Here is a 19,191-nt window from a genome sequence, read left to right on the forward strand (position 1 = left end):
CACCCTAGATAAAATATGACTTTTTTTAAGACTTATCCTATAAAGGGTAAAGCTTTTTCCATTCCCAAGCCACAAAAGAAACCCTTTTCCAAACAGTTCAGCTCTGCCAAAACCGCATTAAGCTACTTCAAGTCACGTAAACATTAAAATCCTTCAGTGAACATCAATTTCGCTAATTCGACTTTCGAAAGTAGCACAAGAAAAACAAACGACGGTGGCCAAACGGCCATTAGCAAATCCAATTCCGGGATGCGTTTGTCGGGTTTCTCTGTGACACTGGGTCAGTAGATCTTACGCCCTCCCTCCCTCCCTCACCCACTTTTTACTTGTATCCGTTTATATGTACGTATGAAAATATAAAGCTAATAAGCCCTTTTAACGGGATTAAATAGAACGCCGACATTATTTTATGTGTTACATTAATTAATAGCGACAGAGAGAAGAGCTATCTTCATCTTTCAAAGGTGAGTAAGAGAGCGGGCCGAACGAAAGGGTAATGCAGATTATCCTTAAGGGTAAATAGATTAATGTGGATGGATAAGAGGATTAATTCGAGGAATAGCAAGGAATTAGACTTAGGGTTTTCTATTAATAAATTAGGTTGCATCTTTTTAATTAAAATCTATTCAAGTAACAGTTTTTGTTGAAACTAGTTCGTTTCTGTTTTATTTAAATAAACTTTCTATATAAACTAATGGTCCAGTAAGGTCACTTACTCCAACTCACCGCTTTAATGTAATTCTTCAAAATATGATATCCTCTTCAGACCCCCGGTACACATTTGTGTACAAAATATTTGACTCCCATTTTTTGACTTTACCGTTTACGCAAATTAAATTTCAATCGATAAATTCCTATTAGTAATAGTCTGTTTACACCCCGCAAGTGCCACTTTTTCTCTGGCAGGCAACCTGTGCGAAAGTGAGTGTCATGGCGTCTACCAGCACAGCTGATTCTGAAAAGGCCAAACCGGTTGGCCTTAAGTACCAAATTTTGCTTAAAAACAAATTATGTAGGGTGGAAATCTAGTAAATTAGTATCTAGAAAGACTAAAATATAGGACAAATTCCTTAAAAATTATAAATTAATTTTTGTTTGTGAATCACGCCATGACAAATTTGTTCGTACACATTTGTGTACGTTGAGTCTTATTGACCAAAAGTCCCTATCACAAATGTGGCCATTGGGTCTAAAAGAAGTTTTTTTTTAGGTCGGAACGTTTACTACAGCGACGAACAATTAGCGGAGATTTTGGATCAGAGCGATTTTTTTGCCACTTCTTCGTCAGTGGCAACTTTGAAGCTACTAATGCCCATTACGATCCAGCAGTGACTTTTCAAGAAATGGGGATCATCTATCAGGGAATCACCAGTGATCCCAACAATTAATTTGGATGCCCATAACAATGCAACAAGTTCAGAAGAAGAAGATTCAATTCCCCTTAGTAGAGTTTTTCCAAACTTAATTTGTCCTGTTCAGGAAGACAATGAAAGTGATGTCAGCAGCTCCTTCGGTAATAACTCAATACTAGCCACTCAAAAAAAATCCATCATCCCCAAAAAAGAGATCTGTTGCTAACTTAAATCAATCGCGTAAGAGGCAAAAAACTCAAAAAGTACCGGCTCAAAAATGGCATGACGCAGACGAGGGCTGCCATTTAGAGACTGATTTTGCGCAATTCATTCCTCCCTTAAATGATGTTTAGGAAAGGAAAAACTATTATCCAATTGATTATTTCCATCAGTACTTCGATGAAGCTTTTTTTAAAAATCTAATGGAAAATACAAATATTCATTTTCAACAAACTTGTAATACTTTGCTTAATGCAAGCGAGACCGAAATACGTGCCTACGTCGGAATTACATTATTAATGGGAATTTTGGGTTACCCTCGAATACGCATCTACTGGTCAAAATGATTTAAAATTCCACTATCGTTGATACAATGGGCAGGAATAGATTTTTTAAAATAAGAAATTATCTTCATGCTGTTAATAACTTGGAAGTTTCAGATGAAGAACAAAAACGTGATAAACTATGGAAAGTGCGTCCAATAATAACTTCTTTTCATAATGCGGTTTTGCGGCTACCGAGAGAGGAGAATGTGAGCATTGATAAACAAATGATACCATTTTCGGGTAAAGTAGCTATTCGACAGTACGTTCCTCGAAAACCCAACCCCACTGGTCTAAAAAACTATGTCTTAGCTTCAAAAAACGGAACTATTTTAGATTTTGAAATTTACCAAGGAAAAATAACTAATTTTCCAGAAGACGTCGAGAAGAAAAATTTAGGTGCAGGAGGTAGAGCCGTATTGCGTTTAAGTGAAACTTGTTCACCTGGAACAAACATTTATTTCGACCGCTCTTTTACAAGCGTTACTTTATTAGATAAACTAAGGGAAAAGGGAATTTCTGGTACAGGAACTACAATGTCCAACAGATTTCCAAAAGTTGGTTTTCCCACTGACTATGAACTAAAAAAGTTAGGCAGAGGGATCATAAAAACAAAAGTAAGAGATAATAAAAAGGTAGCTCTAGTTAGGTGGATGGACAATAAGGCAATAACAATGGCCTCTTCAGCACACAGCATTAATCCAATACATCAATGTCGCAGATATTCGAGGCCTGATCTACAGTATTTAAATGTTCCCCAACCAGATGTAGTAAGGCGCTACAATGAATTTATGGAAGGGGTTGATTTACTATGTTATCATAAAACTAAAAAATGACCAATACGAGTGTTTGAACACTTCATGTATTGTGCAGTAGTCAACTCATGGAATCAGTCTAGGAGTGACTGTGAAATGTTAAAAGTCAAAAAGACTGACATTCTAGATTTATTCGGATTTAAAATGCGCATAACAGAAGCACTAATTAAAGGAATATCAACTGCCGAGTCTGAATCTGATGATGAGTCTTTTGAACCTATATCGCGAAAAAAATTACCGGGTCGGCCTGGAAGGGTGCCTCTACCTCCTCCTAAAGTGGCAAAATCAAAAGCCCGGCATATACCAAAAGCCATCGATATTAAAGAGGCTCAGAGGTGCAGAAATCCCGACTGTACGAGACGTACGTGAGTCAAGTGCATTTCGTGCAGACCGTGATTGTTTTATTGAGTTTCATAATTAAAACAAGATTCCTCTTTTATGTTCTTTAGCGATATATGTTATGTTTTTTTTTCCATATTAAATAAATGCACTTTTAAAATTAAAAAATGTTTTTTATTTTTTATTTCCACTTTAGTTAGATACTAAATTTTAACTAGCTACTGTTGAAAAATATTTTGTACACAAATGTGTACATTGGTATTCGCAAGTTTATATGGACCCAAGATACACATTTGTGTGCAAATTATTTTAGCGCCCCCTTTGGCGGGGCAAGTACGTTTGGGATAATTATTAGATTAAAATGGTGCCCTAGTTAACTCCAAGTGAACCAAATAAAAATTGCACACACTATTGTCGCCTGGGTCTGAAGAGGATATTATTCTACGTGTCTAATAAATTAAGTGAAGCGTCAAGTTGTAAAACCCGCCTTGTCCATTTATCAAAATAAATTGTGTTAGTAAATATATCAATAGGGGACCTTGGAATCTTTATAAATACAGCCACAAAATGCAGCAAAAGTCGCTTCTTACTATTTAAAATTAAGTGTAAAAATCGATTACTGCGGCAGAATCCGTCTTATCCATTTATATACTTTCACTGTGATTACGGTTGCAATACCCGCTTTATACCATAGGTAACTTACCCAAGTATGATGATACTGCCGCCTTATCCATAATGTGTGCGATAAATGATTTGTTAATTTTGGTAACTCTGTACTTACCGCATGAAAACAAAGAATTTCCAACCAATTCAAACAGATTTGTTTCAGCCACGTGCAGATAAACCGCCCGGCGTCGAATTATCAGTTTATTATTTTGAAGCAGTCGTCTTTAGCTTTTTAAAAGCATTTTAAGTATCGTTTATTCTTATTCGGGGTAGAAAGTGTGTTTCATAATATTTGTAATGGATGAAACTACAGTCATCATTAGCAGAAAACTTAAACGTAATCTAGAAAACTGGAAACGTAAGCGAGCAAAGAAGAATCGGTATACTGCAAAAACATTACCAACTAAACCAACATGTAAACACAAGAAACAAAATGCCTTAAAATGCAATGAATTAGGAATACAAGATATTCGGCGCTTCCACGAGCAATTTTACAAAAACAAAACGAAAATGCAACAAGACGAGTTTATTCTGCGCTATACAACTCAGCAACAACCACAACGATCAAGAGGTGAAAAAGTAGGAAGTTCCAGAAAAGGAATGAGAGTCAGATACTTTGTAAGAGTTTATATAGGCAATAAGAAGATTCAAGTTTGTAAAAAATAATTTTTGTCGATATTAGGTATCAAAAAAGATAGGGTACAGTTAATTTGCAAAAGACATCTGGAAACAGGCTACGGTCCAGTAGAAAAAAGGGGTGGAAATAGACATCCAGAAAAATATGAGGATAGAAGAAAGTCCGTTACAGCTTTTATTAAAAAACTGCAGCCTGTTGAATTCCACTACAGCAAGTATAGTCCTAGACTAGGAAATATCTTCCTTCAGAACTAAGCATCAGAAAGCTGTGGAAGATGTACTGTGCTTCTGTTGCACCAAATCTTGCAGTGAAGTATGACTATTTTCGAGTGGTTTTTATTTCTGGCTATAATATTAGTTTTAAAAGCCCCAGCCACCGATGTTTGCTCTGAAAGTCAGTCCCTTAAGAAAATGTTAAAAACTAAATTGCCGGAGGTACAAAAAAATCTACTTATGGTTAGACTGAGAGTGCATACGTTAAAAGCACAACTCTCACGAGATGTGTATGACTTTACCAAAAATACCAGATCAAGCAGCGTATTTTTCTAGGCAACTGTACTGCTATAACTTTACCGTTTGCATTGGAGGCTTAAAATCTACACAGACACGCAATTCTGTACGCATATACACATGGTTGAAAAATGAAAGGCCTAAGGGATCCAATGAGAACTTCGATGATAAATCATCTCCTAACGACATATACCTTCAGCGACGACACTAATGTAGTTGAAATGTTTTGTGATGGGTGCCCTGGACAAAACAAGAATTCCACGATTATTTACATGTTAGGATACTGGTTACAGACGCAAGCACCACCTACTATTACTGAAGTAAAACTAACATTTTCAGTAGTTGGGCATTCTTACTTACCCCCGGATCGAGTGTTTGGAAGAATCGAAGTTCGTAGAAAAGAAACCATAGTTAGACCAGAAGATTATTACTTGTTATTCGAAGAGCAAGGAAAGCTCCAAAAACTAGGTGACAGAGAATGTGTTGTGAGTGATTGGAAAAGTGAATCATTCCGTGTCATGAAAAATACTTCTAGCTGGCATTTTAAACTTTCCCAGTGTAAAAGATTGTCGCTGAAAAAAAACACTAAAGGTGACATTGTTGTTAAAGGGGAAGGTAATTTTAAGTCTGATCTTTTAACATATAGAAGTTTACTAAAGAAAGGCCAGTCTTATAGAAATATAGAACTGAAACGTTTACCTATTGGTTCCTGTATATGTTCCTATATATTCCTGTTAAGCAAGAAAAAATCAAAGATGTGGAGAATCTTCTACGTAAGCACTATGGGCAAGAGTGGCGAGATCAGAATATCCTTGAAAACTAGATCTTTATCCTTTTAAAACTCGGTTTAGCGAACATGACCGATCATTATTTGCCAAGCATATTATGGAGACCGGTCACCCATCGAATCTACTAAATAATTACAAGATCTTACATAGAGTTCAGGACAACATAAATCTAAATAATCTTGAATTACTCGAGATAAAAAGATCTCTCAAAAAAGAATATGATAAATCTCTTAATATTCAGATTAACATTCTTGAAACTAATTTAATTAATATTTTATTTGAATAACTCTTCCCTCCCTTTTGGTTAATTTATTTTAATAAAAACCCCGTTGTTTTCTTAATATAAACTGGTAGAGACATCTGTTTTTAACAGTTTTAAAAAATATTTTAAAGTTACTGTGGGTACCGCTACCTAGTACCCATTCGGTTATATGATATAAAATATAGATTTCTTTGTAACGTTCTTTCTTAATTATGAAAACTAGATATAGATGACTCTGTTGGTCAGATTAGTTTGAATGGCGGTTATCATAGTTTTAAGATCATTTTGTCTATTGTGTTGTAACGGTGCTTTTTAGATGTTATTGTTTTAAACCTGTATAAGTGTATTATTTGTTATCATATGATAAGATTTACTCGTTTAATTTTAACTGTACCGTTCTATATGTGCTTTTGTTTTGTTATGACAAATCTCGTTTTTAACAATGTAAGTACGCTTTAAAATTCGTTTTTATTCAGAATTTTACCAATTTTTGATAAGCGTAGTATCTATATAAATTGTGTCTTTTACTTTTAGTCCTCGATCTGATGATGCATTGATATTGTAATCGCGAAACCGTTCGTCATAATAAAAGGAATTTCTGGTGAAATAAGACCTTTATTTTCTACTGTGTTTGCTTATTTATATAACTATTAAAAATTCTGATAGATGCCAAAAGGTCTAAGTTACCGGTGCGTCTATAATAAATATCTCTCTCTCTCTCTCTTCTTAGATGAAAAGAAAATATTTTGAGTAGGTGATAGATTATCAAATAATTTGAAGCTGTTTTAGGTACACACTCCGAACAAGTGGGGGAACATTTATTATCGCACCGATTAGAAAATAAAACGAATTCCTTATCAAAAACTCACTTTTAAATGGCGTGTTATGAGCAAGTATATTAAAAAGGTAAAAATAAGGCGTTCTTGCTTAACTTTGGAGGATCTACGGCCGTTTATAAATATGCATTACCCATTAAGACAAAGTGGGCAACAATTAAACATAAGTTTCCGACGTGTCACCTGCATTATTATAAATTACGTTAGTTTATGCGAGACGGAGGGATTCCAGTCTGGCGTAAAACCACGGGGCACGCAGCAAAAGCCGCAAAACTTATTATAATACCTTTTCATAAATAAAAATGTCGCGGTCGTGTACAAGAAAAATGCGCCATTTGCATTCAAAAGGAGCCGTTTGTCATTGGCCGCTTGTGTATTGTATGAACGTTATATGAAGGCAGATATGGAGATTTTTATTTTAAAATATCTGACAGCATCATTTGGTTAAAAAGGTTAACGGATAAGAGGCGTTTAGTCCACTCCAATAATAGTAGTGTAACATAAATTATTGTAAAACAGTCCAATAACGATATTCATTTATATTTATTACACCATCTTGGGATCCGGAGAAGTTATTGAAACTTTTAAGACTTTTTTGGTGCGTTAGCAACGTCGCATATAGGTTCATGTAATTTGCAATCACTTCAAGTATTGGGAGTACTTTCTGGCAGCACCTAATAGTTTGTATTAACGTTGCCAATACCATGGAATATAAAATACTTCTTGTGAAAGAGAACTATGCCAAAATATTCTAATCAGCAGTGAAACATGATACTTCTATCATCTGGAAATTATCCCTTCTCATTATATAAAAAAACAAACTATGTAATGAACCAACCATAAGAACCGCAAAAAAAATAATATGAATAATGGTCTTTATAATGATATATACAAGGTATCCCATAAATAATGGTAAATAATTTAAAAGCAGATTTCTTTAAAAAAAAAACAATGAGTTTAAGTAAAATTCTTCTAGTCCAAAAGTCAACCAAGATACAGGGTGGTAAATTTAATGTATTTTTTTTAAATTTTAGGAATAACTTTAGCATTTATTCTGCATTGTTAACAAAATTTGGACAGTGGGTTTTTTTATATGGCAAATAATAAAATTAATCTTTTTGAAAATTATGCCATAAAGGACGCCATCAAAACTTGTCTGACTTAAAAAAGATGTACTTCAAAAATTTGAAAAAATCAAATTTTTCAATACATTAAAAAAATTACTTTCATAAACTATTTAAATTGCTTTACCACATTTCGAATCAATGATAAAATACAAAAGATAAATTAAAAATTAAAATTATGAATATTTGCCAATGAATGATCGGCGTGCTCTCCATTTGTCTCAATACATTTTAAAATTCTCAAAAAATAGTTCTCCAAATCTGAAAAAATTGTTGGTCATTTCAAAATGATTCAACAGCAGTTAATATTTTTACAATTAATTTCATGTCCCCAATCAAAAATCTATTGGATTTTAAAGTCAGGACTTCGTACGGGCCAAGTTCTTCGACTTCCATCTCATACGCCATAAGTAACAAATATCAATAACTAATAGAACTAACTAACTTTTACTGCGTTCTTATTCTAAACAACATAACAAAAACGCAGTAAAAAGATTTATGATTTTTAATTTTTATAGCCACTCATCAAAGTAACTGAGAAGAACAATGACATTTTTAATAATACATCTTGTCAAGCACAGCATACTTAACAAATATTTTTACAACTAACAAATATTTGAATCAAATTTTTCAACTAACAACCTGAAGTTGGTAAAATTTTATCGCAGTCGTAGCAAGATTTTTGAAGAGTAGCTTTTTTAAGCAGACGAGTCACTCTCCACATCAACATGCATTTACACGTTGCAAATAGTTACTTCATCTATATTTAATGGGGTGTTAAATGGTTCTGGTTCTATGAGGAGATATTTCATTTTATGTATATTGATTTCTAGTCCCCAGTGATTAAACTTTTATGCAGACTTCTGCCCTAGTAAGTCGTCTTGTCGGTTCGCTATAATAACTTTGTTGTCAGCAAATTGTAAAGTAGAAAGACAAGTGTCTCCAACGTCAAGGTCCATCCCGTTACACTTTCTTTTCCATGGTACACAGCTGTATTACATAGATCTTAAACAATATAGGTGATGCATATTAGTCTTGGCGTAAACTTTTATTTATCAGCAACTTCTCTGATTACCGATTTTTACTCTTCACGATGTTTTATCATACAGTTTTTAGGAGCTTTTTAAATAGAGTGAATAATAAGATTCGATTTCTGTATAACTTTTTACAACTTCTTGACAGGGACATAAGGTTTTTTGTTTTATGGTTCCTCTATATGCTGGTACGTTATTTATTCGTAACATCGTATTTTGTCTTTCTATTACATAGTGAATGAAAGATTTAAGGTTTCTTGTATGTTGTATCCATGTCTATGTATGAATGATCCTTAAACCTCAAATATCTATTTGTTATTCCTAATAGATATTTTGGATACATTGGTTATCGTTTTTATTAATTTTTTCGAACTGGTTTGCTATGATTGCTGGTCGCTAATCATTCGGCAACTTTAATATCAGATCACCACGTGCTATATTTTCTCTTGATTTGCCTATTGTCATAAGTTCTAAGTGGAAGATGATATCCATACACCTTTTTCCAGCACTACATCTTGACTGTTCTTCTTTTTCTTTATTCATATTCATTCGTCTTTAATGAAATCTCACATAATGCTATAGAGACGAGTCATTGTACTGGTCACAGATATACCTGTATAGTTTATAGGTTTAGTTAGACAGCTTAGCAGTACTAATATTTTTGAATTGTTCAATATTTGCCATAACATTCTTTACTGTTTGCAACGGCTATCTCATTTGCCCTATTTTTTGAGTCGCACTTTAAGTTTTTAATGAATTAATAGGAATCCGAGCACTTTCTTTCGCCTACATAGGTGTTTATATTACCCTATACCTTTTGCCCCATATCCTTTTCTATGCTAGATCTATAGTTCATTTAAATATTTTTTTAATTTCTAAGTACTGGTCTTCCTGAAGATGGATGTTCAATCATTGATGATGTAGTTTTTTCTTCTGGTTCACTAATTCTTTGATCTCATCTTTTTACTACAGTTTCCTACTACGTTGTGCAGTTTTTCATCCGTCTAGTTTTTCTTCTTTCTATACTATTTACTATGGTGTATATTTTGTCTATAGGTTATTGTTGTCCTCCTATAAGAATTTTCTCATCTAGTCTATTATGGTACAACATTCGAATATTTTCAATGGCTAGACTGTCTAAAATATAATGTTTTGTTGTTTGTGAAATTCTGTTCCTTGTTATCTGTAAATTTTGGAGATCTGGATATGACTAGCAGTTTTGCTCTGACAATTTAATGGTCTGACAGTATAGTAGATCGTACGTTATTTATTCGTAACATCGTAATTTATCTTACTATTACATAGTCAATGAAAGATGTAATGTTTTTTATACAGGGTGTTTCAGAACTATGGGATCAAACTTCTAGGGGTTATTTAGTGCAACAGTAAAATCCATTTGAGTATAGGAACCCATGTCCGGAAATGTGTCACTACGCCACTACGGCCCTAAGACGTGTTTACATTTAGAAAAAATATTAAAAATATTAATTACCTAAATAGGATCTGATGCATTTATTTTTATCTTTTGTATATGATACCATCACAACAATTGTTCAAAATGTCTTCCTCCAACCTCAATACACCGATTTAAACGTCGCACACGATTTTGGCGGACTACACTAAAAATTTGATCCTCGTTTTGAATGATTTCAAATGCTGCTGTTATTCGTCCAATTAAGTCTAGCTCTGATTCTACTGGAGTTTCATAGACTAAAGACTTGTACTGACTGAAGACTTGTACATGTCCCCACAAGAAAAAATCGAGCGACGTTAAATCAGGTGTCCTAGGAGGTTAAGAAACTGCTCCACCTCTGGCAATCCAACGGTGCCCAAACCGCTGAGCCAAATACTCACGTACTTGTACAGCAAAGTGAGCCGGCGCTATATTATGCTGAAACCACATTTGCTGTCTAACGTTTGGTGGAACATTTTCAAGGAGTTCTGGAAGAAGTTCCTCCAAGAAACGCAGATAGAAGGTATGGCCCAACTAAATAATCATCAACAATGCTTGCCCATACGTTGACAGACCAACGATTCTGATGTTTATTTGGAAAAATTGCATAAGGATTTTCTTCGTCCCAAACATGGCTATTTCTACTATTAAAAATACCGTCTCTTGTGAAAGAGGCTTCATCGGTCCACAAAACATATCGTAAAAAATTTGGTTGTGCAATGATGTGATCCAGAAGCCATTGACAAAATTGTTCTTTAGGATGATAATCGGCTGCAGTGGTACCTTGAACTTTCTGGAAGTGGAAAGGCTGAAGTTGTTGCTCATGTAGTACCCGCCAGACAGAAGCGTTACTCGTATTCATATTCTTAGCGACGTCACGTGTGCTATTTGATGGTTCATCGGCAACTCACTAAAGCAGCTCTTTCTTCAAATTCGACCGCTCTTACGATTTGAGCAACACCAGTATCATGCATCTTGGTCTTAAAAATGCCTGTCTCAGCGAGCCGCCAATGAACCGCAATAAACTTTTTGTATCCAGGATGCTGTCATTCGGGATAATGTTCATGATATAACCGCGATGCTACTCGTGCATTGCAGTTTGTTGCTCCGTATGCCAAATGCATATGCGCCAATTCTTGATTGGTAAAGTTTTCTATTAGAAATAAATGTTTAAAAATTGTAAGCTATAAAATTTTTAAACTTGACATTAAGAATTGACATTGATAAGCGTTGATTTTAAACAATTGTTGTTACAGTATCATGTACAAAAGGTAAAAATAAATGCAGCAGATCCTATTTAGGTAATTATTGTTTTTTATAAATTTTAACGCGTCTTAGGGCCGTAGTGACGCATTTCCGGACATGGGTTCCTATACTCAAATGGATTCTTCTGTTGCACTCAACAACCCCCCGAAGTTTAATCCCATAGTTCTGAAACACCCTGTATGTATGAATAATCCTGATGCCTGAAATATCTTATGCCCGATATTGTTGACACATTTTGATCAGTCTCTTACCCTTGTCGTTTATATTAATTTCTCCGAATGGGTCTACTACGGAGTCATAAACCTCCGACCAACTCTACTACTCGGATCACGAAGTACTATAATTTCTCTTAATTTGCCTATTTTAATAACTCGAAAAACTCCATTTTTCCCAAAGATGCTGGTCATACGTTTACGTTTTTATAAAAGGCAAAAACACAAAATCTACAGCATCACAGAAACATTTAATAAAACGACAAAGGTTACATGTTTCGCCGAACTAGAGCATCATCAGACCTAAAATAATTAGGATGATGTAACTCGAAAAAAGGAAATTCAACAAAAACTTACCATAACATACACACAACACCTAACATATAATACTTTTTACTACTTTCATAAGATCATTACTGACCTGTTCAAAAAATGCACCCTTTTTTGGTAGTGGTTTTTATAATATATTTAGCGTATAGTTCAAAGATAGTGTCCACTGGTTTCTGATTTATAGTTATCTGAGCCCGAATAATATTTTCATTGAGAGGCTCGAAGTCGGTTATTTTATCTCTTTTTTTTGGTACATCATGATCAGGACACAAGTAAATACAGGGTGTTACTTAAAGGTATGTCATAATTTAAAACGGACATTCCTGGACCAATTTTAAGTCAAAAAGTTCATATAAACATGGGTCCTAAAATGATTAGTTTTTAAGATACAGGGTATTAAAATTTTATTTTATTTTTCGTTTTTAATAAATTTTTTAAATACGGTTTAAAATATTGAACTGAATTTTGGTACAGGATATTATGGCATAAAAACACATTTTTTAGATGTTCACCTACTTTTTTTTAGCAACCAGTGGGGTAGCTACGATGAATTTTTAATACAATTTTACAAAAAAAATACTACTCTACTGACTTATCTAAAATTATAATTTTATCTGAATTATCAATCAATTATAAACAAAAAATTCCTCCATCACTTTTGCTGTAAATCTTACCGTTTGGGTGTAATCGTTAATTAAAAAAACGTCTTTTATGCATAAAATGCATCTTTAAAAATTATGGAAATAAATCAAGTTAGCTTTGCAAATTTATTAATTGTAAGAAATAACAGCCTTAAAAAAACAGCAACATAACGCTGACTAAAGTCTAAAGTAAGTTTTTAATATATTGAATATATAATTCTCTAGATATATATTCTCCATTTCAAATATTACATGTAGTATAAACAAATTCTAGGTTCTAGGGTATTGGATACAAAATCTGTTTGACTTAAGTAGGCTACAGTCTTTCTAATACTTCTTTGCACTTAATTTACCGTAGTAAGCCTTTTCTTGTATACACAGGAATAATATAACGGAGTAAGATCGAGCTGGCCAAGGGATTGTTCTATTTTGCCTTGTCCAACGTATTTCAACTTATTTCATTTTCTGTTAGCGGTTGTATTTTAATCCTTGCCCTGTCTAAATATCTTCTTGAATTCAAATTTTCATTAAAGAAAATTGGTCCTATAATTTTTGAGCGATATATTTCCCACCACACCTTTACGGATTGTTTTCCTGCTTTTTCGTGTAATGCGTATTTTTCCTATTTAAAATAAGTGCTGATGTGTAAAAACTGGACTCATCAGTCCATATAATTTTATTAAAGATATTTTCATCCAAATTCATGTTCATTAACCTATCACGGAAGTTTGATATTCCATCATATGTCTCTTTCTTCTGAATATTGAACAGATAAAAATTTAAATGATTTAAGGTTACTGATCTTGAATCACGCTTCTTGTGATATTTATTTCCAAAGCGGCTTTCCTGGTGGAGGTTTTGGGTATATCCTCGACAAATTTCTAGCTGCTTCTCTTCTGTTAGAACTCTTCGGGGTCTGTTCTTAGGTCTTGGGAGTAAAGTACTATCTTGCCTGAATTTTGCATAGATTTTGCCAAATGACTTCTTTTCCGGAATTTTCCGTAACGGAAATTTTCTTCTATACTCTGAGCGCCAAAGCTGGACTTTTTGAATTTGTTAAAAAACATTCAAGCATATCTACTTTTGCCTCCACTGTATAAAACTTTTTAAGAGAGATCTGAATTTAAATAATATCATTAACTACTAAACTGATAATGTAAATTTGTGATAGTATTATTCTGTAGCTATGGATATGACAAGCGCGGATATTAACCATTGTTATTTCACAGTTTACTACGGTGAAATACTAAACTAGCAAAATTTGTTCAAAGAGCGATATTATTGTCGAGAGTTGAAATTATATCACTGCAATAAAATTCTTAATATTTTCTAAATAATTAGATTTTGGTATAGGACATATATATATCGATGAATAGCTTTTGTTGCTGTTTTTAAGAATACTATATAAAAAACAGGGTATTCCATTTAAAAAAACTGAAATATTGCGAATTGAAAATTTAAAAATATATATTGTTACCTGAGGCACCCTGTGTAAATTTAAAATACCCGGATACCGCCGATCAATAGGAGGTAGTCTTCTTAAGTCGTGGTAGGAATGTTATTAAAAAGTCTTAATTACCAGCATTACAAAACACTGTATGCCAAGGACATAAATTTGCTAAAAAAAAATATAAACCTTAATTTCTATCTGAACTACACAAAATTCAGATAGGTAGTTCTTATAAAAGTTACTTTTATCCCTTCCAAAAAATCTAAAAATATAAAAATATTGGTGTTAAAGTCGGTGCAGCACTTTTTGAACACCCTGAATTGATGAAACTCAAATATACTAAAAACTCGCTTAAAACGAAAACACTTCGGTAAGAATTTTTTTTGCACACCCTGTAGACTCTGAGAAACGGTATGGGCCGCTAATAAAACGGTCACCCTGTACATAGTTTTTAATGATTTCTGTACCTGTAGCTTTCTTTTTTGTCTCTGTTGAAACCACCATTTTCATACTTTAGTTAAGTAGCTCTTGTATTAATTATTCCTAATTATTCCATTTTTCCTTGAATGTTCCTCAAGGAAAAAGTTAATTTTTAAGATCTCTTTGGCTCTATTGCAGTAAATTATAATTGAATCTTTTAACTAGTAGACATAACTCAATGACAATCCGAAGAACTATTAAGGCCGATTTAGACGATGCCAGTAACTGGCGCCAGTCTCACTGGCACGCCAGCGCTGGTATCGTATAAGGTATCTGCGAGTAATAAGGCCTAGCTAAAGAAAAATATTCAGAAAATGAACAGCACATCTAATTAGTTTTGAATTTTTATTGGTCCAGCAAGGTCAAACAACTGATTTATAAACTTAAAAGTAAAACATTTTCTACTAATTATAAAATAAAACAAAAAATTCAAAAACAGTGCAACTAGGCCTTATTAAACAATGGTAAGGTAATAAGGCCTATCACTAAAATAACATAAAAAATGGCTATTAAAGTAGAAATATTTGGTATTAAAGATCAAACTTAAACACATTATCATTGATAACAAAAATAGATGCCTACGGTGTAAGATAAGATTTTAACAACAAGCGGGGCACTCAAAAGTATCAGTGTATTCTTGTGTCAACCCGATACACTCTTCATGATACCATTTACCACCTTCTGTGCACTGCCGCATATCAGCCATTTTATCTTCCATACACGCATGACAAAACCAACTTGCCTTCACCTGCTTCGAATTAGCGCTTTTTCCAGTTTTAAGTCATGCACTGCTTTCATTACTTTCCTTAAAGAGATCTTTAGTAACCAAAGTTCCCCTGTAATTTATTGCTTTTGAAGTGTCTAAAGTAGTTTCACCCACTTCATCATTATCATCATCTTTGCCTTCAGAAGAATCGGACGAATACACCAGTGAATAAAAATGTTTTTTTCCATCTCCAATATTTTTCGAGGAAGATGAATGGGCTCCGTTAGAAAACTTGATGGGCATCCTTTCAGCTGCTTGTCTAGATGTTGACGGTTGCTGACATTTGGTTGTCTCATTTAACTTGTTTTTAAGTTTTGCAAGAGGCACCTCATCCTCATCAGACCATTTAGTTTTTTTTTGGATATGACGACCTTCAGATGTTCATATTTATTATATTATTCTTCGACCATCCATATGTTCGTTGCACTTTTCTTGAAGTTGATGCTTTGGAAGAGGGATTGGGCGCATTCTCATTGGCTACAGCCTTGATTGCTGGTTAAGCTACAGCTGACAATATAGATGGTGCAAACGCTGTTTCCGGAATCGCCTGAGAATTAAGAGGAAATAAACCAGTAGCCCTAAAGCCATTGGTGATATTGCTGTGAGTCATGCATTTGGACCAACCATTAGAGAAAATAACATTAAATCGTGTCTTTGTTATCTTTTTGTCTGGATTTTGGTCCAAAAATAATAAGAGTTCTGCGTCCCAATGATGTTCGAACGAGCGGTATACGGACTTATCGATGGGTTGTAGATCATGAGTTGTATGAGTTGTATGAGTTGTAAGTCCAAATGGCAAGTTGCGCCATCAAAGATCAAAAGGCATCTCCCGGGGCTTTTGTATTTGGCTAGATGATTTAGAAAATCTTTAAATAATTCATTAGTCATGTAACCTTTGGCTGACTTAGCTACAAGAGTCCCTGCTGGTAGGTTATCATTTAATGCTGGCTTTAACCTTTTACCTTTGAAAATAACCATTGGTGGTATAGGACAACCCAATGCGTTCACACTCACCAATAGTGACACTCTCAGCATGTTCCGATGATTGTAAATGGACTCTTTTAGCCCCTTTTTGTGCCAGTACCGTTTGTTGGTGGTGCACTATCAGCCTGCAACCTTTTTCATCCATATTGTATATTCGCTCGGGGTGGTTTTTAGGTCCAGCTGATCGTAAAGTTTACTGATTTTAGCAAAATGGTCATCCACTTTAAACTTATTTAACTTTTGTGCCCTGGCGGGGTTCATAAATTGTGCTTTTCGCTTGGAAATAATTGGGTTTCTCTTCATGAAAGCAGATAGCCAATCCTTGCCTGCCAGTTTTAGCTTAATATTAAAATTGTGCTTTATGTTTTTCATTTCGCAAAATTTGTAAACCAGACGACGAAGGATTTGTGGTATTATCGGCAAACCTATTTCAGCGAATCTAATTATTCTACTTACCAGCTCAGATTCTTGGTCTTTTTTATAATTATTTCTGGGTGTTTTTGAAAAAATGGCCCGTAAGTTTAGTGCAGATGAAACTTTAAAGCTTGTTCAACTGTATAGAGAGCATGAATGCCTATGGAATATTCGATGCCAGGAATATAAAGACGAACAACATGTATATTTATAAGTTTAGTTTAACATTATTTACTATTTTTATAATACTATATGTAACCAAATTGCAACGGAACACTACCGTCGTCCATAAAAAAATTCTTATATTTATCTCTTTTTTCTCTAGCAATATTTGCTGAATGATTACTTCCTTGATTCGAGATACTTTTTAAGGGCGTTATTTTATGCCTCCATAAGCCTGGTATAACATTTTCATCTTGATCTTCCCTATCTATACAAGTTGCAGTGATATAGGATTTTGATTTTTTTTCTTAGCCAGTTATGTAGTGCACAAGTTACAAAAATGATTGTATCTACCGTATTCAAGTTAGTCGGTATTGCCTTTTCAAAAATACGAAACCTACTGACTAAAATCCCAAAGAGTTTTCGACTATACGTCTGGCACGTGATGTAATTAAATATTTTTTCTTCTGCACTGAGGTTAACGCCTGGATATGGTTTTAATAAATATGTCTTAAGCGGAAATGCTGCATCTCCAACAATATCTCCATCTTCAGGTAACAGGCCATTTTCTAGTTGCTCGTGAATTGAACAGTTTTTGAAAACACCACCATCAGATGCATTGCCACTTGCGCCAACGTTCATGTATGAAAAACAGTAGTTGTGATCAACAATAACTAACAATATGATGCTGCTTGTATTCTTATAGTTAAAAAATTCACTTCCACTATTAGAGGGAGCTCTGATTTCTACATGTTTTCCATCTATTGAGCCATAACACGTTGGAAAATTCCATTTTGTATTAAAGCCCGCCTCAATGGTTTTCCATTCCTCTTCTGTATTTGGCATCTAAAAAATGAAATAACATGATTAGATATTTTTTCTTTTTATAACCTATTGAAATTAGAGTTATGTTAATATATTTTGTTCTTTTATTTGCAGGATAACATAATAAATGTCGAAGAAAACCCTATCAACGACATGGAACGTTTAGTTTCACCAAGCTCGGAAAATAGGTGTCAGGTTGCTCCGGCAGTAACATCACCCGCGGAGAATGAATCAAGCGCAGAAAAACGGCCACTTACTACAGCATCCCTAAAATCTAAGCGCAGCCAACTCTCACAAATGTCTTCATTAATTGACGATTTAAAAAATATAGATAAAAATTTGGAAGAAACAGGACATGACGTATTTCTAAAGAGTGTATCAGCTCAATTAAAGAAATTATCCGAAGAACAAGCAATCATTGCTCAAGAAAAAATACAGAGCATATTAACTCAATGCAGACTTGCTAATATAAAAGCCAAGAAACCTAATACCGCATATTTTAATATTCAGCAACCGGTGCAATCAAACATGCCCTCTCAAGCGTATACCATCGTCCAATATCAGCAGTCGAGCTACCAGCCAGCATTATACTGATTATACTGTTCCCCACCAGAAATCAGTCCAACAGGCACTACAAGTTCTTCTTCAGCTTCTCACTACAACGATGATTTTTCCCCAATTTCATATCACAATGATAGCCTGGACGAAAGCACACAAGCCAGTGATATAATAGTGACTGCTTTGAGAAATAATATGTAATGTAAATTATTCCGAATATATTAAACATACTTTACCTTAATAAATTGTTTTAATGCTCTAAAAATTGCCCGACACCCTTCTGGTATTAACTGTGATATAGCAGATTTGGAAACACGATAAAAGTGACTTATGCTTCGGTAAGACATTCCTGTAGCTAAATATGTCAACGTTATTTTTAACTTTATTTTTGCGGGTAGTGCATCTCTCATTATGGTGTCTTGATGCTGAATAGGGTGTTCTATGAGAGAAAGTAACTCGTCAAAATTTTCGGCTGTAAGTCGTAACGCCAATCTGTACTCAGAGGGATCTTCTAATCTAAGCTGTTTAAACAGCAAAGCCGAACCTCCTGTTATTGATCTCTCACTGATCCATTTTCTCACCCATAGTCGCTTATTTTTTTTCAACATATTACTCAATTCATCTTTTAGTAACATAATTACGGTTCTTATTGTTCTTTTTTTGAAAAGTTCAATTTTTCTCGAATTCATTTTTAAAAACAACAAAGTACAAATTCACAACTGACTTGAACTTACTGACATCGTGAA

The 19,191-nt window shown here is 34.1% G+C and overlaps 2 protein-coding genes across 2 annotated transcripts; both read left to right on the forward strand.

Moving 5' to 3' along the window:
• The first annotated feature begins 1,944 nt into the window (after positions 1-1,944).
• On the forward strand, positions 1,945-2,730 carry LOC126741402 (piggyBac transposable element-derived protein 3-like). The gene has a single exon (XM_050447800.1). The coding sequence runs from the start codon at positions 1,945-1,947 to the stop codon at positions 2,728-2,730; it is 786 nt and encodes a 261-aa protein (XP_050303757.1).
• A 3,491-nt stretch (positions 2,731-6,221) lies between these two features.
• LOC126740949 (uncharacterized) lies at positions 6,222-18,664 on the forward strand. The gene is made up of 2 exons (XM_050447148.1): positions 6,222-6,354; positions 18,002-18,664. Exons 1-2 carry the CDS (start codon positions 6,271-6,273, stop codon positions 18,479-18,481), a joined length of 564 nt encoding a protein of 187 aa, XP_050303105.1. The 5' UTR covers positions 6,222-6,270; the 3' UTR covers positions 18,482-18,664.
• Positions 18,665-19,191: the final 527 nt, after the last annotated feature.

Source organism: Anthonomus grandis, chromosome 10 (genome assembly GCF_022605725.1).
Source record: "Anthonomus grandis grandis chromosome 10, icAntGran1.3, whole genome shotgun sequence".
Classification (NCBI taxonomy): Eukaryota; Metazoa; Arthropoda; class Insecta; order Coleoptera; family Curculionidae; genus Anthonomus; species Anthonomus grandis.